Source organism: Muntiacus reevesi, chromosome 3, assembly GCF_963930625.1.
Source record: "Muntiacus reevesi chromosome 3, mMunRee1.1, whole genome shotgun sequence".
Lineage (NCBI taxonomy): Eukaryota > Metazoa > Chordata > Mammalia > Artiodactyla > Cervidae > Muntiacus > Muntiacus reevesi.
Window position 1 is genome coordinate 145,823,154 of NC_089251.1, and position 24,452 is coordinate 145,847,605.

The 24,452-nt window shown below is 37.8% G+C and overlaps 1 protein-coding gene across 1 annotated transcript; it reads right to left on the reverse strand.

Annotated features, from left to right (window-relative positions):
* Positions 1–984: 984 nt before the first annotated feature.
* STRADB (STE20 related adaptor beta) lies at positions 985–24,323 on the reverse strand. Its single transcript, XM_065930829.1, has 12 exons — positions 24,095–24,323; positions 20,722–20,818; positions 17,463–17,543; positions 11,216–11,315; positions 7,863–7,984; positions 6,828–6,936; positions 5,873–5,996; positions 4,645–4,816; positions 4,239–4,343; positions 3,831–4,075; positions 2,716–2,758; positions 985–2,252 (listed from the first exon to the last, which is right to left on the reverse strand). Exons 2-12 carry the CDS (start codon positions 20,731–20,733, stop codon positions 2,109–2,111), a joined length of 1,257 nt encoding a protein of 418 aa, XP_065786901.1. The 5' UTR covers positions 20,734–20,818; positions 24,095–24,323; the 3' UTR covers positions 985–2,108.
* Positions 24,324–24,452: the final 129 nt, after the last annotated feature.

Sequence of the window (24,452 nt, forward strand, 5' to 3'; positions counted from 1 at the left end):
ACCCTCTCCTTCCCACCGTGTGTCCACAAATCCACTTTCTATGCCTGCATCTCTTTTCCTGCCTTGCAAACAGGTTCATCGGCACCATTTTTCTAGATTCCATATATATATATATATATATGCATTAATATACAATATTTTTTTCTGACTTACTTCACTCTGTATGACAGATTCTAGGTTCATACACATCACTACAGCTGACCCAGCCTCATTCAGTTTCATTCCTTTTTTGTTCCTTTTAAGCTCTGTGATGACCTGGAGGAGTAGCATGGGGAGCTGGGGTGGGAGGAAGGAGATTATACACACACACACATATAGCTGATTCACACTATCATACAGCAGAAACTAACACAACATTGTAAAGCAATTATCCTCCAATTAAAAAAATACCTTATAAATAAATACAAACCTACGGTTACCAAAGGGTTAAGCAGGTGGAGGGATAAATCAGGAGTTTGGGATTAACAGATACACTCTATGTAAGTAAACAATAAGGATCTACTGGATAGCACAGGGAACTATACTCAATATCTTTTAGTCTATACTAGAAAAGAATCTGAAAAAGAACATGAGAGAAAGAGAGAGAGAGAGAGATCACTTTGCTACACATCTGAAACTAACACATTGTAAGTCAACTATATTTAATACTTAAAAAAAAAATCCACTGGCTTTGTTTCTCTGGAGAACCCTAATACAGTGGAACTCAGAGGTACTGTTCCTTGGCCTCCGGTCACCTTTTGCAGTACACATATTGACTCTCCACACAGATGGGGGAGAATTTCCTCCATGGTTCTGTGTCTCTTGCGGAGGGGAATTTAGGTTAGTGGTATGAACTGTAGCGCCCCCTGCCCCCCACGACGGCCCCACCTCAAGGCCTCAGTTGGTACTCGTCTCCTCTCTCCTCCATGCTGACTAGTCTTGGAGTCTTCCTGATGGAGTAACCCAAACATCCTTGAGGGAGGCTAGCCAATAAACATGAAAAGGTTTGTGTTTTTAACTATTTAATTTGTATATTATTTGTCTCAGTGTCAAGTCATAAAGCAATCATTTAAACATAATTTTTAATGTAATGTCAAGTGTGTGCAAATAAAATCTGCTAATTGAGGTAAACCCAACTTATCACAGTCCAAAATACATACTCCCTTTAAGACAGCATATCCCTTTTTGCTAATAAGGTAAAACCTCAAGTTCTCTATGTCCTTATATGTTGTACCCCCTATAGGAGCAAGAATAATCATATAAAGGGCTGGAAGATCTGCTTCCACTGAATCAAATACCAAGTTGTCCCCAATTCAAGAGGTTATATAAGTGTATCTATTTCTCTGAGAAAAAGCTTTCCTTGACAAAACAAATTAGAATCTTATGTTTTAGCTCTGTCAAACCACACAAAATTATTAAGTATAAACTCAATTCGATAAATCTTTATTGAGCTCCCACTGGGTGCATGAATTTAGGATCTATAATTTACATAAGTAGAAAAGTGTTACTTTAGCCCCTTAAAAAAAGCAAATTACAACTTCTGTGTATATTTCAAGTGAATCATTTAATGTGAGTGAGGCTCAGTTTGATATTACCAGAAATATTAACAGAAGAAAGTGGGAAAGTATAAGCATTTTCCCTTCTATCAGAAAAGGGTTTGATGCCAGGATAAAACCCTGTTGTTTTAACAATGGCTGATCAAAAAGGCTAGGATCTGGAAGTAAAAAATGTACTTGGAAACACTGTCCTCTGCGGGCTCATTCCCCTGAGGGCAGCAAAATGCTGAAAAATTTAACTGGCTCAAAAATCATACTGAGAGATCAAAAAGAAGAGTTAGTCACAGCTTGGGGAAGAATATTTTTTTCATGTCATCTGTCATCTACAGATGACACTAAATGTAGTTAGAGTAATAATTCCAAAGTTTCCCTGGAGTTGTCAGAGCACTCTGAGCTAACCGAAGGGGCTATAAACTCCTGCTCCTTTGAACAGAGTGGTTTCAAATGATAGATTCTCCAGTGCACCAACTGTATTTTCAAGTATAATTCTAGTACTTGTACCTAGCAATACAGAGAGAAAAAGCAGCAGGGAGAAAGTGTCAAGTATATAGGACATAAAAGGATCTGGCAACCCTAGAATTCCCAGTTTGAGTCTTTTTCATCAGGAAAATCACATTCTGGCTCAGTCCAAGGTGATGCTGGAGACAGTGATATTGATGGCTTGTGACAAGGAGGAGGCAACAGTGAAAGTATTGAACTCTGGTTTTCTTCTTTCATCTGTTAAATAAACTCAAAATAAGGTTGAAGGCACATAAATTCAATACATTAATTTTTTTTTAAATAATAAATAACTTTTAAAGAAGTCATGTTAGAAGTGTTTAAATTGTTTTAGGTATTTTCACTTAAACATGCCTTTGATTCTTATCATCTGAAAATAAGTAGCACTAACCAAATAAACTGATTTTTATCAGAGAATTATTTTGCCCTTACATCATTTCTAACCAATATAGAAAAATACCTCTAAATTAATCAAAATATAAACTTAGAATAAAGTAACACGTGATGATATTCCATTTGTTTTATTTTAGAAAGTCTACAAAACTGTTTTGTTTTTAATTTTACCTTGTGAGAAAGTTATTATTAAGAATCTCAGTAACCAAACTGTCCCATTAAGCTAACAAAATGATGTGACTTTAACAGTATTAAGAAACATCTAGACAACAAAGATAAATCAGCTCACCTGTTTGAAGAAAACATGGGACAGTAAGCTGCTTGCTGATGGCCTGAAATTTTTTTGAAAAAAATATAAAAAAAGAACCTATTAGAATGTAGATATTTTGCTTTAAACTGTTAGAACATAAGTTTAAAGCTATAAAGCTCAGTACACAAAAATTGAAAGGAAAGAATATATGTAGAGAGGCCCAATTCTTAGCTTCAACCTTGACTAATTAATTCTAGATAGTCTTCAGCTACTCCATGATTTTCCTCATAGCTCAGTTGGTAAAGAATCTGCCTGCAATGCAGGAGACCCTGGTTCGATTCCTGGGTTGGGAAGATCCAATGGAGGAGGGATAGGCTGCCCACTCCATAGGCTACCCACTCCAATATTTCTGAGCCTCCCTTATGGCTCAGCTGGTAAAGAATCCGCCTGCAATGTGGGAGACCTGGGTTCGATCCCTGGGTTGGGAAGATCCCCTGGAGAAGGGAAAGGCTACCCTCTCCAGTATTCTGGTCTGGAGAATTCCATAGACTGTATAGTCCATGGCGTCAAAAGAGTTGGACACGACTCAGTGACCTTCAGTAAAATCCCATAGACTGGTAGGCTACAGTCCATGGGGTCACAAAGAGTCGGACACGACTGAGCGACTTCACTTTCACTAACATTTATTAGGCACTAACTAATTATAACAAGCTATCCTAGGCATTAAGGAGCTTAAAAAAAAAGGATTAAAAAGACACACACCTTATTTCTAAAATATTAATGCTAATAGTTATCTATGATAATAATTACTTTAATAGCAGCAACTAACATTCTTGTACTGCTTGGAAGTTTCTAACATGGCTTAACATAAGCATAGTAACTTATGTCCAGAAACACTAACTAATTTTTGTAAGGAGATTCAGTTAGGAAATGATACAGCAGAGACTGAAGCCCAAGTATTCTGACTTCAAACCTAGTATTCTTCCCATTTCTTCACTGTCTCTACTTGCTTTAGGCACTGGTATTTTCTGGGTTAGTCTATAGTTTTTTGATGAAAAGACTTATAGAAGATTTGAATTTGGCGTGAAGCAAATATCACAAAAGCTTTTACAAAACATGGATGTTTTATGCTATTGAGATCTGACCAGTGTTACCTTTTCTCAGGATCTTGTTGCAAACAGAGCTGTACCAAGCTGAGGAAGGCGGGAGAGAATGTTTTTGAGGAGGGTGTCTGCAATCTGTCACTATTTACTGTGCGAGTCCCACTGGAGACATGTACACTTTCTCCAATCCCAGAGTCTACACCTGATCGGGAATTTTTCATTCTGGATTCTGACTGAGGAAAAATACTGGCATCCAATGGACTGTAGGGAGGACCTTTCAGTTTCTGTAATAACATCTAAAAGAAGAAAATTTTCCTTCAACCTTTTTCAGGCAAAATATTAAAACAGTAACAATGACAGTAAGGATCCTAAGAGTTTAAAAGATGTTTAGAAGAAATTATCTAGAATGTAAGGGATCTCATGAAGGGAAAGTAGTTCAGGAATTTTGGCAGCACTTACCTGTGTCCTGTGCATGTCTTGGAAAGGAACCTGCCCACTGGCCAATTCACAGGCTGTAATCCCAACGCTGTAAATATCTGACTTTACATTATATCCATGTAAATCCTATAGAACAATTAATTTGAAGTCCTTTAGTGTAAATACCCTTTAAAAAGTTACATACATATGCTTTTTTTTGATAAAGTATGGTGAATAATAATGGAAAAAACTCGTGAGAAATCAAGATACACCTAATATTTGGTATACATTTAAAAATTCCTAACAGAATAATTTTGACAAGAAAGAATAAAAAAAGTCTTGCAGTAGGCCTTTCATCAGTCTGAATATAAGGGCACAATTGTCCTTTTGTCAAACTCAGAAGACACTCAAGACGCATAGACAACCCAATGCAATGGCCACACCTGACCTGTCTCAGTAGTTCTGGACTCAGCCACGGCTGCACTGATGTGCTGAACTGTGGGAAATCATACACAGCCCTATGCCTCTGTCCGTGCTTAACCAAACTATGCAGGTGGGACAGGCCAGAGAGGGTCACTAGGCCATCACCAGAAATGAGGATATGGCTGGCTTTAATACTCCTAGAACAAAAAGAAACAATCCTAAATACTAAGAAATTGGCCAAGAAAGAAAGAATAGAAATATGGTGAGAATAAATTCATGTATTCCCTTGGAAATTAAATACTCTTTATAAAATAATGTTTAAAGCATGAAGTTATAATTTAAAGTTAAATGCAGTATTATCCAACAAAAGATAGCCTCTGATGGTATTAACAAAATTTATAAAGACACATCTAATATAAAAATTTCCTTTGTCAAATAAATTATAGAAGAGCCTTGTTTTTCATTTGAAACATGGAAAATTGGAAACTAATAGAGCAGGATGGCCAACAGTCTGGTAAAGTATAATAAAAGCTTGATTAATTAGAATACTGTCTGTTAGAAATCCTCAGTTAACCAGAATGCTGCTAAGAAATAATAAACAGTAAGGAAAAAAGCTTTAAGGAGGTAAAATAATAAGAAAACAAGCTTATTTAAAAGTAACTTAATTAAAAAGGAAAAAAAAATTCCCAAGTATCTCAGAGCAGCACTGTTTTCAACATTCAACCAATTACTTCTGTACCTACAGTTTGGCAACTAGAGAACTGATATTTAGTATGGTAATCTCAATGTGCTACATACAAAAACACTTAAGAAATCAAAGGTTTAGTTACAACCTGTATATGATATAAACACAACATAAAGCTGAAAAGCAGGTAAAGAAGCTCTTTATTGGCTTAAGAAAAAAAAAAAAACAAAACACAAGAGCTAACTAGGATCCCACTCCCCACAGCTTATAGCTGAAACAGGCAGCTTCTAGTATCCTTCATCAGGGAGACCTGAGCTCAACGAAGGCAGGCATTCCACCCCAGTGCTGAGCAAAGCATTTGGCACAGAGGAGGTGGGCTGAACGTTTCTGGTGAATGAACTATAAAATGTAAGCATCTACTATAACTACTGGTCCCTTCCTCCCCCAATATTCATTTGCAAATTTCCTATCCTCCATTTTAACACTCAACTGTTTCTTCCTAAAATCTCCCTAAAATATTTCTTCCTCTCAAATTCTTTCATTTTGTAAAAGACAAATAAGTAAATACCTGTGAATACAGCCATTTTGATGCAGATAGTTCAACCCTCTCACTGCTCCAAAGAGAATGTTCCTTATTAAAGTTTCACTCATTCCTTCAGGAAAGTAAGTCCTCAAGAGTTGACTTGCTGAACCTGAAAGAAACCCCTGAAATCCTCAGGTGAACACTAAAATGACTTTGTTTCTATGTTTTAAATGTTCTTATCAACCATCAACACATACACACACGCTACATTTTAGAGTCTAACCATTTTCCTATGCAAAGGTAATTTTCCTTCAAGAATCTTCTAATAACATGCTAGAGATTAGGACAGTGAATTAATAATACTCAATATTACTGAAAAAATACATACTGTGTGAGAATATATATATTTTTAAACCCAAAGGCAATCCACAAAAGTATTCTAAAAAAATCAAACCTCTAAAATCCATTTATTTATTCAACACACCTACTGAACACTACTTTATGCTAGGCATTTTATGAGTACCTGGGGACACCAAAATGAAAAATACATGCATGATCCTGCCCTTGAGAAGCTCAAATCCAGAGAAGGGAGACAGAAACACAGATGTTTACAATGCAGTTAAATAAGTTTACAGATGCAGAGAAACAAAGACAAGGATGGTGTACACAAGTAGGAAAACTACTTCTGCTTGAAGAATAATAGCAGCTCTCCATTGACAGAGAGGAAGGAAACTGAAGGGAAAAAAGACAGCTTGTAAAAAGGCATGGATTTCTTGGAGAAATCAGTGGTGGTTTCACTGATCATGAGAGCCATTATACCTTTTTTTCTGAAGACTAAAATTCAATAAGAACCAGATATAGAAATATATCATGAAATCTAGAATTGGCCAGGTTTATAAATTAAAAGTAGTAAATCATAAATCTAAGATCACACTCATCCTTATAATTACATCATTCAGGCTAAACCATGAGTTATTTTACCTAAAATGAGTTTTCTTACCATAGGCCATAAAAGGAGAAATAACCCAAAGCCAGCTGCCAACAGTGAAAACAGTCCAGTAAGTTGTAATATTGGGATGCCGGAAAAAGTGGGATAGAATCACTGCTTTCTAGTATAGACACACAAGAGACAAGACATTTAAACAATGGTTTCTCTTCATGATGAAGGTAACAGCAGTAGCGGCAGCTATTAGTACTAGTAACGGAGTTTATTAGTACTAAGCACTGTTCTTGTACAGTCAGCCTTTCAATCTCACAGCCCCTACACAGAGTATGTGGCACTATAATTCCCATTTTATAGAAAAGGCTATTTAAAAACAAGATAGAAAATTTGTTCAAGAGCACCTAATTAATGAAAGTAGGACAGTCTGACTCCAGAGATCATATTCAATAACTGTCCTGTGTTCTCATGACAGAAACATTTAAAAAATACATTAAAACATGAAGATAAAGTCCCTTCTAACACTAAATGATAGAACCACTGTTAATATTTCAGTATAATTTCTTCCAATCTTTTTCTGTTCAATATCCATGTGCACAAATATGTTAAATACGTTAAAAACTGAGATAATATCAAAATGAAATCCTTTCTCTCTTTATATCAAAAATGATTAGTGACAATGGAAATAGTATTATAATATTCCTGAAATGCAATCTGTTAAAATTTATCAATTCAGAAGCTAATTTAACTTAGCTGTATGAAAAAGAAACTGTTTGCTTTTGTTTTTTTCTATTTTCCTATTATTTGTAACCGGAATGATGAGGGGTATTTAAATAAATTTCAGACCAGTTTTTCAAATATGACATTCATTTGAAGGAACTTACAGTAGATACCAAAGTCTGAATTTATTTGTTCTTTCATGGATCTGGCTTCCTTTCTTTCCAATTCTGTAATTTTATGTTTATTAAAAGAAAGAAATCTACCTTTTTCTAGCAGAACTACTAATTTGTGAAAAAGAAAAGTTTTTACAAATACATCTCTTCAAATAGACATTAAAATAGATGTATCTTTTTTTTTTTTTTTTCGTATTGTTACCTGTAAAGCTTTTAGGCGTTCTTCAGTGCAGTTTTCCAGATTTGTAATTTTTATAGTGACCAGTGTTCCTGTAGGAGTATGCCGTGCAAGATGGACAGAAGTCAAGTTGTCAAATCCCCTTCCTAAAATCAGACATAAAACTCATGTTAAAAATCAAAGAGAGAAACTGATACCTGGACTTTATCAAAATTAACTTTTGCTCTTCAAGGAAACACTGATAAGAAAATGAGAAGGCAAGCCACTGACTCAAAGTATGAACAATATTTGTGTATGATAGGACTCACATCCAGGGTACGACATAAAGAACTCCTACAGCTCTATAATAAATGACAAACATCCCAATTAAAAATTAGGCAGAAGATTAAACAGGCAAGCCAAAAAAGTAGAAAAGAAATGGCCAATAAGCACATGAAAAGATGCTCAAGATAGAGGAGCACAAATTAAACACAATATACCATTACATACCTATTGTAATGGCTAATACTGTGACTTGATAAACAAGTTGTGACATACTCCAACAATGGAATGTTACTCAGCAATCCCCGAGTCTCAGTCCCTGGCAACCACTGATATAATTTGTTTGTTATGTAAATAGTATCATAAGGAGTACAGTTTTTTAGGGTCTGGCTTCTTTCACTGAGCATAATGCTTTTAAGATTCATCCATGTTTTAGTAGTTAATTTCTTTCTATCGCAGAGTAATAACAGGACTTCCCTGTAGCTCAAACAGTAAAGAATCTGCCTGCAATGCAGGAGACCAGGGTTCAATCCCTGGGTTGGGAAGTTCCTCTGGAGAAGGGAATGGCAATATACTCCAGCATTCAGATGGTAAAGAATCTGCCTGCAGTGTGGGAGACCCAGATTCGATCCCTGGGTCTGGAAGATCCCCTTGAGAAGGAAATGGCAACCCACTCCAGTATTCTTGCCTGGAAAACCCCAGGGGCAGAGAAGCCTGGCAGAGTAATAATCCATCATATGTACATACCACAATTTATTTATCTGTTCATAAGTTGATAAGGTACTTGGGTTGTTTTCAGTCTTTGGTGACTATGGAAATAAAATTGCCAAAAACATTCTTTAAGTAGACATATGTTTTCATTTCTCTTTGGCAAATACCTTCAAGCAGGATTGCTGGATCATGTATGTTTAGCCTTATAAGAAGTTGTGAAAGTGTTCTTGAAAGTGGCTGAACCACTTTGCATTCCCACAAGCGATGTGTATGAACTGCAGTTGCTTGACATACTTATCAGCATTTGTTGCTGTTAGTTTTTAAACTAAAAACATCTAGAATGGTAATCTATTAACGGACATCTAATAAATGTTAGTTTCCTCCCTCTCTCCAGTCACCAAATTCTGTCACTTTTATTGTTGAAGTGAAGTTAATCTGAGGTTCATCCCTTTCTCCCCAGTATCAGCACCACTTGCGGGAGTCCTGTCCTCCTTCTCCGGATAGACTGACTTCATCACTTGCCCTACATTCTCAACCAGCACATGCACCAAAACCACTGATGGAGCGACTTCAAAAGCCTGCGCCAAGGTCCTGTTCACCAGAAATTTTGATTCAGTAGGTCTGATGGGATTCATACACTGCTATTTTTAAAAAGACTCAGGTGATGAGAATACTTCCGGTTTTAAACCACTGATCTTCTCTGTCTTTCAGGTTATTGCGTGGAACTGCTGCCAATTGTCCTAAATTTAACATTTTATCAAGAGAAAGGTACTACAGTGCAGCAGCTGAGAGCTTAGACCTCATGAAGACAAAAGTCTGCTTTCAAATTACTTAAATTCTCAGAGTCTCAGTATCTTCATCTATAAAATGGGAGGAATAAATGAGATGAAAAAATTCATACAGAATGTTCAGCCTAATGCCTATTGGATGCTATTATTATCATCATCACTATTCCACAATGTCTCTCTAGCACAGAGTGTGAACCTCTATACACCCCATATAAGGTCTTCCACAATATGTTCCAAACCTCCTTTTTCAGTTGTATCCATTTATTTTTCAGATTTCTCTCCTCCTACTGCCTACATTCTCTTTGTTCCTGAATCTAGGCACAGAGCAACTATGTTGATAGTCCTTAGTCACCTACTGGAGTATTTTTTTTTTAATCTTTTTTTTTACTGACATCATCTGAAAGTTCTTTCTAATGTGGGGAGCATTTTCTACCAGTGCTATTATATTGTAGAAAAAGTCAAATCCTTATTCTTTGTCACCTTGACCCTGGCAGGTGAGGGTCAATGATCTAAGCTTAGTCAACTGGAGGATGAAGTGAGTGACAAAGGAAGCAGGGGTGATCAGAATTCACTTAAAACTGATCTAAAATCCCATTTTTAGTAGAAGTGTTTTTCAGTTAAGTGTGGAACTCCGCAGTGGGGTCCAGCGTCTGGTGGTAAGAGCATCTGCTCATGTCCGTTAGCAAGGCTGCTCTTACGCTGTGACCCTGCTTGAGGCTCTGTCATGGAGCTTCTCTTGGCTTCTTCCAAGCATATTTTTCTAGCCAATGATTCTGTGAGTTAGCAAAATTGCTCAAGAAATTCATTCTTTGATTAAGTAGTCAAGACTCCTTTCTGTTGTTTGAACAAAAACCCTGCCAGAATATTTAGTAAACTTTTCCTCATGCTTCAGGATCCAGCCCCTTTTTTGCCATCTTCCTTGACTCTTAGAAGAGTCAAGATGAACAGCGGGATGCTCCATCTTCTCTGTTCCCATAACACTTAGCACAGCTCTACTACAGTACTCTCCAGTGCATGAGACAAAGCTGTCCTTCATGTTTATCTTCCCAGAGAGGATGTGAACTCCTCAAGTGTTTTACATGGCTTTTTATATCCCTGGCACCTAACACAGTACCTCTTTGCAGTGCTTATCAGATGTTTCTGAATAGTCAAAGCAAATTTTCACATGTATAAGACTATAAACAATAAATCAGTCTGTTCCAAACCTAACTGAAAAAAGCTTCTACTACAAATGGAATTTTAGGTAAGGTTTTAAGTTAAAAAAAAGTAATCTGGTAAAAGGACTGTGACTGAAAAGATTTACATGATTTGATTTAACTCAGACAAATGATTAGAAGTTTCCTACAATAAAGACACAAATAAGAAATACTTATTCAGTGTCCTCCTCCTCTACAAGTACTTCAGTGAAAAAGTAAAAATTCTAGAAGGTAATTTTGAAAAAAATCTGGCTACTGTTTTAGGACAAATAAAATTAATAGATCCATTTGACTGACACAATTAACATTTAGTTTTATGCTGTGGGTAACAACAGAAAAAGACTGCCTGCAAAATAATCATTTGTCGTCAATTTCATTTCTAACAATGATGCGTCAAATAACTGCACTGTAGAATTATTACCTATTTCCACTTGGAGTTCATAGTGAGAAACATCGGTAGAACAGATCACTTGACTGGCGCTAGTGGATGAAGGCAGCAAGGAAAGCGGGGGCTCATCAACCTGCATTGTTTTGAAAACATGGAAACAAAACAGGTTTTTAAACTTTTTTGGTGCCCCAGCTGAGTCTCTTACTCCAATATAAAATACTGATATTGTCTTCAAACACACACTGCTCATTAGGAAGGTACTGAAAGGTGGCTTAAGAGACTATTATAAGATCCAAAAAGGATTCACAATAGCTAACAAGTTATGCCTATCAGCCTGTGAAGAAGGATAGGGCTACAGAAGCAGATTTACAGGTAGTGAAGAACAGTTTTCAGCTCAATTTTCAGGAAGCATTGTCAGGAGATGCTAATATTGGCTGTTGAGCCCTTGGGGTATCTAACAAATATATCAAGGGAAGAGATGCAAAGACCTATGAAAAATATTCTATTCTGTTGTTCTTGCTTCAAGTGGTTGCCAGTTACAATCATTACACATACAGCTATTCTGCTCAACCAGTGGAGATATTAACAGTCAAAGAACACTGTGGCTTATTAAAAGAAGCTGAAGAAGTTTTTCACAAGATGAGGTGAATCAGAAGAAAGGTCAGAAAGAAAAATAAACCTCAAGAGACGGGAGAAAAGAATAGGGTATAGAAGTCCTGAGTTAATGACCAAGACCAAGCACCACTGTGGTCTTTCACAGGGTACTATGCAGTCAAGAATCCCAAGTCTGCACCAGGTCCCAGGGAGAGTAAAATAACATGCATGCAGGAGAAAGAAGCGACCAGCAGCGCTGGTGCCATATGACAGCCAAGAGGATTTCCAGAAGATACCTAGTAGCCTTTACAGGCACCAGCAGGTGGCAGGAGTCTTGTTGCACCTCCAAGGTAAAGAGAATGAAGAAGGCAGTTAGAAATTACATTACTATGTTCTAGGAATTCTGCTAGCCACTTTTTACATTTGATTCTACATGTCCCCTAAACTTTTAAGAGATGAGAATATAATTATAAGATCCTGGCAAAAGGTAAATAAAGGTGAATAGTCTTCAATATGGATAAAAGGCTGTAAAAAAGAAATTCTACCATATGACTGGAAATAATCCCAACAAAGAAAGAAACCTAAAAAAACAATTCAATTTCTTTAGAATAGTAGTCTTATTAAACTCAGATTTAAAGAACACTATAAGAGAGAGAATGAAGAGCATATAGCAATTTTTTAAAAACTCAAAGTGATAAGCTGTAAGTCTGTCAGGAAGGCTAGAGCACAGAATGAACTGAGACTTACAGTTTACCACTAGAAAAAATATGGCATCAGATTTTCAGATGATGGGTTGAAATCAGGCTAATAAACCTCTACTTTGCATCCATCAACTCCATTAGGGAAACAGTTCTTTAAACTAGAAGATGCACTTAATTTGTAATTAAGTAGCTAAAGACCAAAACAGGTTGTTTTAAATAGGTTCAAACCTCCAGATCAAAGACAATTACATCTAGGATATTAAGTCTGCAAATACAGTAGAACTCAGGGCAGAATAGAAACAGTCAAACATTAACTCAATTTTGAGAAAAGGGAAAAATTATAAAAGGGAAAGCTTGATACTGTTGCCCAGTAAGGTCTGGTATCAAATGACTACATAGACAGTTATGGACAGTTAAGAAAACAATATTAGCAGTCACAAGAAGACAAAATAGGTTTACTACGAGTAAATCATTTTTAACTGCAGCTCTCTTTTTGATTTGATAATTAGAGAACTAAAAGCAAAAATCATAGCAGTGTCCTTGTCCTTCTCAAACTTTTTAAATAACTTTCTAAAAATTCAAAAGACCTGGTTAATGAATAGTCTAGAAAAAAATGATGAAAACAATACCATTTATAATAGCATCAAAAAGAATAAAGTACTTAGAAAGTAACTTAACCAAGGCAGTGAAAGGCCTGTACAATGGAAACTACAAAATGTTGCGAAAAGAAATTAAAGAAGACATTACTGAATGGAAACAGCTCGTGTTTAAAAACAGTAAGATTTATTATTATTAAAATGTAAAGCACCTCAAATAGCAAAAACACATTGAAAAAAAAATTGGAAGACTCACTCTTTCTGATTTCAAAATCTACTACAAAGCTACAGTACTTAAAATAATGTGGTACTGACAGAAAGACAGACACATAGAGCAAGAGAACAGAGACCTCAGAAATCAACCCTCATGTATATAGTCAAATGACTTTGACAAGTGTGCCAGCATGATTAATAAGGCTAGGTCAGTATTTTCAACAAACAGTACTAAGAACACTGGACATCCAGATGCAAAAGAATGAAGCTGGACCCGTACCTAACAAAATCTATCTCAAGATAGATCAAGAAAATATTTGCAGGTCATATTTCTGATAAGATGTTAATCAGAGTACAAATTGAACTAAAACGCAAAACAAAATAAAACCCACCAACAACCCAATTCAAAGATGGGAAAGAACCTGAAAAGACATTTCTCCAAGAACACATGTATATGGTCAATAGACGCATGAAAGGTCTTCAGCATCACTAATCATTCAAGTCAGTTGTTCAGTCACGTCCGACTCTCTGCAACCCCATGAATCACAGCATGCCAGGCCTCCCTGTCCATCACCAACTCCTGGAGTTTATTTTACTCAAACTCATGTCCATTGAGTCGGTGATGCCATCCAACCATCTCATCCTCTATCGTCCCCTTCTCCCCCTGCCCTCAATCTTTCCCAGCATCAGGGTCTTTTCCAATGAGTCAACTCCACATGAGGTGGCCAAAGTATTGGAGTTTCAGCTTCAACATCAGTCCTTCCAATGAACACCCAGGACTGATCTCCTTTAGGATGGACTGGTTGGATCTCCTTGAAGTCCAAGGAACTCTCAAGAGTCTTCTCCAACACCACAGTTCAAAAACATCAATTCTTTGGCGCTCAGCTTTCTTCACAGTCCTGTTCTCACATCCATACATGACCAATGGAAAAACCATAGCTTTGACTAGATGGACCTCTGTTGGCAAAGTAATGTCTCTGCTTTTTAATATGCTGTCTAGGTGGGTCATAACTTTCCTTCCAAGGAGTAAGCATCTTGTAATTTCATGGCTGTAATCACTGTAATCATCTGTAGTGATTTTGGAGCCCAGAAAAATAAAGTCATTTCCACTGAAAAATAAACTATTTCCACTGTTTCCCCATCTAATTGCCATGAAGTGATGGGACCAGATGCCATGATCTTAGTTTTCTGAATGTTGAGCTTTAAGCCAACTTTTTCACTCTCCTCTTTCACTTTCATCAAGAGGTTCTTTAGTTCTTCTTCACTTTCTGCCATAAGGGTGGTGTCATATGCATATCTGAGGTTATTGATATTTCTTCCAGCAATCTTGATTTCAGCTTGTGCTTCCTCCAGCCCAGCGTTTCTCATGATGTACTCTGCATATAAGTTTAATAAGCAGGGTGACAATATACAGCCTTGACATACTCCTTTTCCTATTTGGAACCAGTCTGTTGTTTCATGTCCAGTTCTAACTGTTGCTTCCTGACCTGTATATAGGCTCCTCAAGAGGTAGGTCAGGTGATCTGGTATTCCCATCTCTTGGAAGAATTTTCCACAGTTTATTGTGATCCACACAAAGTCAAAGGCTTTGACATAGTCAATAAAGCAGAAATAGATGTTTTTCTGGAACTCGCTTGGTTTTTCAATGATCTAGCAGATGTTGGCAATCTGATCGCTGGTTCCTCTGCCTTTTCTAAAACCAGCTTGAACATCTGGAAGTTCACGGTTCACATATTGCTGAAGCCTGGCTTGGAGAATTTTAAGTATCACTTTACTAGCATGTGAGATGAGTGCAACTGTGCAGTAGTTTGAGCATTCTTTGGCATTGCCTTTCTTATCTAATCATTAGGGAAATGCAAATCAAAACTACCATGAGACACCAACTCACATCGTTTACAATGGCTACTATCAAAAAGCAGAAAATAATGAGTTTTGGAGAGAATGTAGAGAAACTAGAACTCTTATGCACTGCTGGTGGGAAGGTAAAATGGCACAGCTACCGTGGAAAACAGTATGGTGGCTCCTAAAAAATTTAAATAGAATTACCATATGATCCAGCAATTCCGCTTCTGGGTATGTACCTAAAAGAACTGACATCACAATCTCAAAGAGATTTGCATACCCATTTTCATAGAAGCACTATTCTTCACAAAAGCTGCAATGTGGAAGCAACCCAAGTTTTCAACAGCAAATAAATGAAGAAGCAAAATGTAGTATACAAATATAATGAAGAATTATTCAACCTTAAAGATTAAGGAAATTCTGCAATATGCTGCAATACCAATGAACCTTGAGGATATTATGCTAACTGAAAATTCTCAGTCAGAAAATAATAAATACAGTACTTATATTGGTACTTAGAGCAGTCAAATATCAGAGATAGAAAATAGAATTGTGGTTTCCAAGAAGTGGGGAGTTATGGAGATGAATAGCAGTGATGGTAGTACAATATTATGAATTATTTGATGCCACTGAACTATACCCTTAAAAATGGTTAAGATGGCAAATTTTATGTTATATGTATCCTACCACAATATTTCCCCTACTCCTTGCCCCTGCTGAAAAAAAAAAAGCAGCACTTGTGGAAGTTTCCTGAGTTCTAGGCATCTCTCAGTAACAGCAAAGAGCCAACATCAGACACTTTACTTTCTAAACTCTACCTCAGTCTGAAGGGTAATACTTGAATGGAAACTAGGACTGGATGCTGTATTCTATTGTACAAAAGGGTCTGTAACTAGAAGACTTTAAAGTACCAGTGAGTAAAAAGTGAAATGACAAAAGTGATGACAACGGAAGATAAGATCAGGATAAATTTATAAACAAAATTAAGATTACTCTATTTTGTAGGACTAAGGTATTTGCAAGGCAGGTTCTATTTTATAGAAATAATTATAAAATAAAGATTTAGAGATTAAAGGTGGAAAATCCCAGAGAAACATTAATATATCAGCATGTTTCTTTAAATATTATTTAATGTATCAGTTATTACCTAGGGATGATAAAGAAGACAGGATGCCTATTTTTGGGGGCTCATGTGGACAGACATACATCAATCACTGTGAGATTAATATAGTAAATGCCTTTTATGAGGATGTCTAAGATCTGCAGGAGCATACCAGAATTAAAGATACAAGAGCAAAGGCTTCAGATGTGATATTTGAGCCAACTCTTTAAATAACAGGACGAATTTTAGAGGCGGAAAATCGAGAAAGGTACTTCAAGCAGAAATAAAAGTATGTGCTAAGACTCTGCAGTAATAAATGAAACTGAAAAATCAGACATATTCCATACCATTAAAAGTCCTTATACCACATTAAGAAATTTAGACTTTATCCCATAGGCTTTAGGAAATCAATGGCAATTTAAAAGCCGGAAAGTGGCACAAACAGGCCTGTGCAGGTAACAGTGTTGAATACCAACCTACGTGGGAGATCATAAGAGGTTATACACATGACTACGAAACTAGAAGCAATGAGTTTACCTGCAATGGTCCAGGTGAGAGATGATGAGATTTGAGTAGTAATAGTGATCAGGTCAAGGAGGGGATGGACAAGGGCATTTCAGAGACTTCGCATATAACTAGATATGAGGGCAAAGGAAGAAGAGGCATATAACTAGATATGAGGGCATAGGAAGAGGCATATAACTAGATATGAGGGCAAAGTGTGAGGATAACTACCAAGTTCCCAGTGAGAGTGATTCGGCAGATGGATTTTCATTTGCCAAAGCTGGAAATTCAATAGGTCAGTGAGGTCTGAGAGAAGATTAAGGTTTTATTCAAATTGCTATAGAGATAGCTTTGAAAAGTCTAGCCAGAGGTATTCTATAGACACATCTGATATCCAGGAAACAGTCAAAGATGCAAGTAAAAATTTGAGAATCATCAGTCCTGCCTGATGACAGGGTCTCCTATCAACCTGAAGGATAACCTTAGGTACCTCTAGACAATCTGAAATCTGAGCAACTGAAACCACAGGAGCCTGTGAGACTGCTTAGGGAGAGTCTGTTTAGGCAGAAGAGCAGATATCAATTGTAGACTTCTGGAGAACAGCTTAAGTAGAGGAAGAAAAAAGAGTAAGAAAAGAAAAAGAGGTAAAGGAGAACCAAGAATTACATTCTGTAAAACGGCATTACTGGAGGCAGAAGAGGAACATCTGTACTCAACCATTTTCTTACCAAATTTTGATGGGTACTGGTTTCAGACTGTTTTTCAGGTCTGAGTGATTCAACTTGTGTTCGTGAAGTGCAGAAACAATCCTGTAAAGTCAGAAATATATTAAATAAGTGAAAAATCAGTCACACTGTAAGGGTGGCACACGGATACAAAAAGTTTGTTGACTAGGGTGAGGAACAGAGAGAAAGGGCAACTTGCAGGAGCCTGAACTGGAGCCAGGGTTAATACTGTGGGGTACACAGCCTGGGGAGAAGGGAGAAGCAGCTGGGTGTGCAGAAGACAAACGTCACATCTGCTGCAGGGTTACTTGGTGCTCTCTCTGACTCTTGCTCTCTACCCTGGAGGTAAAATCAATTCTTTCTTACTGCAGGTGCTAGTATTTAACTTTTTCATCATCTTTGCAGTTTTCTTCTGAGTATTTAGCTGGAGATTATTTCGTTATACTCACATCATTTTATCTTGATCCTCAGATTTTTTTCCCTCAGGCGTAGGAACCATGTTTATCTATATTTAAACCACATATTGAGTATATTTGCAACCAATGTTGTTTTCTAAAGTGATATAAGATCTCTAACGGACTCAAATCAAATTAAGAGACTTAGTTCCATTATCACAATTTACATTTTCCTGCATTTTAACTCAAGGTTCTAGTATCACATACTGTCAATAAATAAATGTAAACACCTAAACATGTTAGTGATGTGAAGCTGATTTTACATTATTTAGGAAGAAAATGTGCCCCCCCCCCAAAAAAGTATAAACATGCTATATGAAAGAGATTTTTAACTAATGTCAAGCATCTCATGAACATTCATTTTTATATGAACATTAACATATAATTGGGCCTCTGGTGGCTCAGACAGTAAAGAATATGCCTGTAATACGAAAGACGTGGGTTTGATCCCTGGGTCCTGAAGATCCCTTGGAGTGGGGAAAGGCTACCCACTCCAGTATTCTTGCTTGGAGAATTTCATGGATAGAGGAGCCTGGTGGGCTACAGTCCATGTGGTCACAAAGAGTCAGACATGATTGAGTGACTAACACTTTCACTTTTCACTACTAAAGTATAATATCAACTGAGTCTTTAAGATAAATCCATCCATGTCTACTTAACGGTTTCAGTCACTTACTTAAACTTCCCTTCTCTAAAAATATGCCATAATTTCTCACTAATCAAGCTAATAATTTTCCCAGTTAGCCTAAATTACTGATTAAGTTGAATTCCTATAGTATGTATATGTTATCAATCTTACTACAATAATCTTAAATAGATCCCCACCATTCTATGTAAAATTTGCCCCTGAAGAACAGGAGCTAAGAGTGTCTTGATAGCTGTAGAATCATTTCCTTTGCAAATTTCTATTGGTTTGTGTAGGGTGAATAAAATTTATAATAAAACAGTTTTTGAAGATACCATTGTTGTTCATATAAAAAATAATCACCAGTTAGGTCATTTATATGTTATTTGGTACTTAAATATATTTTCCAACATTTACCCTGAATCTTTCACAATAATCATTAATACTCTGTGTGAAAAAGGGTTAACACAGCAGGCCTAAAACTGCCCTCCTTGGAGAGGACTGCTTGTAAGGCTGACACTTGGCTGGAACAGGGACTCGGATTTTGGGAGGGCTCCCACCATTCCTTGATAAGAATGGATCACGGTGCCTAAACTGTTTGTGCAAACAACATGGTTTATGCTGAACACCTGCTTTTTTTCTAATAGTGTGGAATTTTGTTACTTGCTGCTCCTTTGAAAACACCATTTCCTACCTGTCAAACAGATGGTAAACTTTGAACGGGGAAGAATCCTTCATTAATTTTATCTGAGTTGCACAAATATCTCATTGAGGAGAAAACATGAAGGTTTTGATTCAAAAGAGTCTAAATATTTCATCATTGCAAGAAGAATATAAACTAAAATTATTAACAAACTGAAAAAATATAAATGACTCACTATCAAATTCTAGATTTCAAAAAAAAAATCCATAATTATGAAATAATAGATTAAGTAAGATGTCTTTCCCCCCGAATTTGGAAACCTGGGCAACCACATAGCCCTTTGAATCTCAGGATCTTCATCTATCAAATGACCTTTTACATCTCATCCAGCCTACAAACTGACATAAAATTGTTAAATATTAGATAATCCTTTAGAGCAGAAACTATGGTCCATGAATCAAATCTGACCCACCACCTGTTTTAGTGTGTAAAGTTTTATAGAAACACAGATACCTTCATTTGCATTTAACTCATATTGCCTATGGCTGCTTTGATAACAGAAGAGTAATTTAATGGAGATCATATAGCACACAAGTCCTGCCTGGCCCTTTAAAGAAAAAATTTGCAGATCCTGCTTTAGAAAAATGAGGTAATATTTCACCTCAATGTATTTTCCAGATATATAAAGCTCCCCTTTCAGGTAGTTAAACTCTACTTTAAACACAAAGTGAATGCATTCTATATTTTCCAAATAACCAACAATATAGTCTCCTAACTTCATAGTTCTGCCTCTCAGATTTGACAACTGATGGAGTGAACTGGCAGATATGAGTTTGATCCTTGCCTCTAATTCTTTGCAATCTTAGGCCAAACTCTAAATGAGGATTATACCACCTGCCTTGCCAATCACTAACAAGTTTGAAGACTAAGAGAAATATATTAAAGTATTTGAAAATTACATATGTACCCACCACTTTTTAAAAGATCACTGCTTTAACAATTTAAATATTCAAATAATGTATTATATTCTATATAAAACATAATGAAAGTCTTAAAACTACTTAATCTAGGCTAGATACCATGTACTTCATATAAACAAAAACCAAGTTAGTATCTATACATCATATTATACAATGGTTCAAATGTATCTTGTCTTGTTAAGTCAAGGGGCTTATTTTTCCTACTATTTTGCTTGCCTTTAGTCAAATGGAAATCTGTAAAAAGGGATTTCTGAAAGATTTAAAGAATAAGGCTGGATGAAAGAGGTATATCTAAGGATAGTAAATGTATGAGAATAAGTGTGCATGGGACAAAGGAATAGAGGGAATATACCAGAAAAGTATAGGAGAAGCTCTTTTTTAAAAAGACAAAAACTCAGTGAGCATTTAGCTTATGTCTAAAGACCAGAAGTCATTCAGATCAAAATAACATCTCAGAGCATAAGAATATTCCATCAGAGGACGCCTTTTCTTATGGCTTTACATTAATATCTAACTACTCTGTTGATACAAAATTAGATCCACATTTACAAAAACTTACCAGAAGAGACATTGAATCGCTTTAGATCACAGAAAGTAACAAAAATCCATCTACTCCAAAGAAGATTTCTGCTTTATCTTCAAGACACTGAAATATCCTAATGCAAAAGACAGAAGCAAAATAACATATTTACATAAAAATTTCTTAAAGATATAATTGCCAAAACCCACCACTATTTGGGCAACTGTTCTCTGACACAAGGACTACCAACACTTCTGAAAGGCGTTCTTAAAGAGCACTTCTGTTTACCGAACGCCATTTCAGATCTGATATCACAAGATATCAGATATTACCCACTCCAGTATTCTTAGGCATCTCTGGTGGCCCAGCTGGTAAAGAATCCACTGGCAATGCGGGAGACCTGGGTTCGATCCCTGGGTTGGGAAGATCCCCTGGAGAAGGGAAAGGCTACCCACTCCAGTACTCTGGCCTGGAGAATTCCATGGACTGTATAGTCCATGGGGTCGCAAAGAGCCGGACATGACTGAGCGACTCTCACAGATTTCTATCACAAAGGCAAAGTGCAGTTGAAAGGAGGTTCTGAATATTTCCAAAGCCTTGATTACCTGCATCTGTTCTTCCTTATCTGTACTACTTTTTTCAAAGAACCCTAAACAAAATGTAAAAACAATACAAAAAGGCAATTTTGGACCCACTTTTACTACAAATGATGCCCAAGAATTTCCAATGCTTCTACTTATAAGTAAACTTTGAATCTTCTAAAGCTTCCTTATCAATTCATTACCTATTAAGTCATTTAGGGTCACTGACCAGCAAATTTGGGAAAGAATCAGGATTAGTAACAGACTAGGAATAATATTTTCTTCTTGCCATATGTTTACAAAAAATTTTTTTTCAGTTTTCATATGAAAATATTTTCTGTAGGTTGAATTTTTTTACCTTATGATTCTTAGTTCTCATTTCCATTCTTCTTGGAATTTATTGACAGATATGAAAAATATGCTGATTATTACACAAATAATTCCTGTCCACTCTCACTGAAGGCCTATTAATCTCAATCGTTTATGAAGACTCCAACAGATGCAGAGGTTTAAAATAGTAACTTACTAGATTTACATTCAAGAAGCTACAAAAGCACCACCAAAATTTCCCAGATCTTTCTGCATAGAAAGGGTGGCAGTGTTCTAAACTTCCTAGTGCGAGGTGCTCCCTTACACCTACCCAATTTCTCTTTCACCTAAATTGTGATTCATTATTTCATTTTAATGAAATTCCCAAGTTTGATCAAGGCACCTGCAAACATCTGAACAAATGGCAAAGAAAAGGATTTTGTACACCACAGAAATTATAGACCAGCATCTAATTTTACTGTTAAGGAAAGAAGTCAATTTGTTCATGATATTCACTACAGACCAAAGGTAAAGAATTAGGTGCGTATGTTGGGGGCGCAGGGACCTGACAGGGTTTGATTATTTTTGTCTCCTGCCATTCATTATCATCAATATAAGGCACTGATGTTTGCTGTGTTACAAAAGGGATAATGCAATACCTGCCCTGCCCACTTTCCAGGTGGTTCAGATCAAATGAAATGCTTCATCTGAAAGTGCTTAGAATTATCAAATACTGTATCCATATAAGATTAGCTTAAGGAGATGCTCTGAAAGGTACACTCAGTTATTACTGGTGGCAGTACCAAATGGTAGGACTCATTTGGAAAGCATGTTGGCGATGTTTTGATAACCATAAACACATTCATACCTTTTGATCCTATAAAATTCTCACTTCTAGTAATCTAAAAAAAATATCCAAGTAAATGAAGAAACCATTCACCTGCAGAAAGTAATTACACTGCTATCTGAAACAGTCAAATATTCTTACCACAGTGTTTAATGAATGGCTGTCATGGGTCAGGTGCTGTGCTGGGCACTGGGGACACTCACTAATGACGCAGGCAAACAAGGTCCAGACCACTTGCAGCATACATTCCCACAAGCCAAGATTAGAGATGTGGTGATCAACTGCATTTCTAGTTCTCATGATTGTTTTCTGCTTTTTCCACATAATAACAGTAAGTTCTTTCTTAAACAACAACAAAAAATTTTTAACTAGAGTATCTATTTTTCAGGAAAACTCACAAGAAACTGACACAATCTGTGAGAACTGTCAGTACTAAAGGGGTTGCCCCTGTGCCTGGCTTAATCCCAGAGGATTTTGCTTTAGATGTGACAGACTACTAAGAGATAATTTTATAAGACATTTTGAGGTCAAGCGGGGGGAGAGGGCAAATTTGCTGTTATAATTTTCTCCTGCAAGCTTTCACTAGGTATGAATATCTTTTCGAAAAAATTCACAGTTGAGACTTGTATTTCTGAATGTACACGTACATCACTGGTGTGATCTCTCATACTTGTATCTAAAAAGCTAATCAAGAAAAAGCTTTGTAAATAAATTTATTATAGGTGATTCAGATCAAATGAATTACTTCATCTGAATGAAGAATGGTTCCTCTGAAAACTTTAATCTGAAAGGTTAACACTTTCTGGAACAAACAGAATGCGCAAATTACAGAACTCGGGTTTTGAGTTAATTTAAGCATCCAACAGAGGCCCTTGTTAAAGGGAATGTTAAAAGGCCCGATTTAACTCTTTGTGGAGCCTTAAAATTACTGTACTTTTCAAAGCGATGTTGGGAACCCATAAAATCTTAACTATAGCGTCGCACAACTCGGTAGAATTTTCCAAACTTAGCATCGTGACTCAAGCTTTCAAAAAATATTTACTAAGCGCCTACTGTGGGCCAGGCTCTTTGCTAGGTACGCGCTGTCACAAATTCCAATCGCGTTTTGAGGGAAAAGGTGCTTGACACAACAAATCCATGAGGGAAAAACACAACCCTGAACTTAACTACCTACAAGAAAACACAGCTTGCGTTCAATTCTATAAAAGTTTCCTTCCGAGTCCTGCTTTGGGGGACTCTGTAGCGAACTCGCAGAAGGTGGCACACGGAGCCGGGCCGGAGGGCGTCTCGGGTTTGGAAACGCCACGCGTGGGTGAGTGCGGCCAAAGGTGAGAGCGGGGTGGGGGTGGCGGGACCGCGGAGAGCACCGCGGGCGGCCGGCCCCGCGCACCTGGCGCCGCCGAGCCCAGCAGGCGCAGCCTACCCACACGCAGGTGCTCTCCGCCGCGCGGCCCGGAACGCCGGGCAGAACCGGAGCTGCGCGGAGCACAGGGGCCGCTCTTCATGCCGAGCCGCACCCCCGCCACGGCTCCGCCGGCCGCCCGGGCTCCGGCTGGAGGTAGGACGGCGAATTCTAGCCTCGAGCTTCCCGAGGCGCGCTCGGACTAAGCCGCGCTCCCTCACTTCGCGACCGGCCCCTGACCATTCCCCTCCCTGCCCGGCCTCCCCTCATTACCCTGGCGGCGACCACGGCCAGCAGTTCTCCTCAGGCGGCCAGCTGTGCGGGGCCTGGGCGCCCGGCCCGCCCAGGGGCAAAGCGAGAGCGCAAGGCCCGCTCCCTGCGCGGGCCGCGGAGCCAAGGGGGCGGCGCGACCCGGACTGGGGCTGTGGGCCTGGAACTCAGCCCCAAAGCCCCGCAGCCCGCCGGGACTGGACTCGCTCCACCCCGGCCCCAGGGTCGCTGCCCCGCCTCCCGCCTCCCGCCTCCCGCTTCAGGGCTAGCAGGGAGAGGCGTGGCCTTCGAGTTAAGGGGCGTGGCCGAGAGGAAACTACAATTCCCAGCAGGTCGTGCGCTGGCGCCGTGCAGGCTGCTG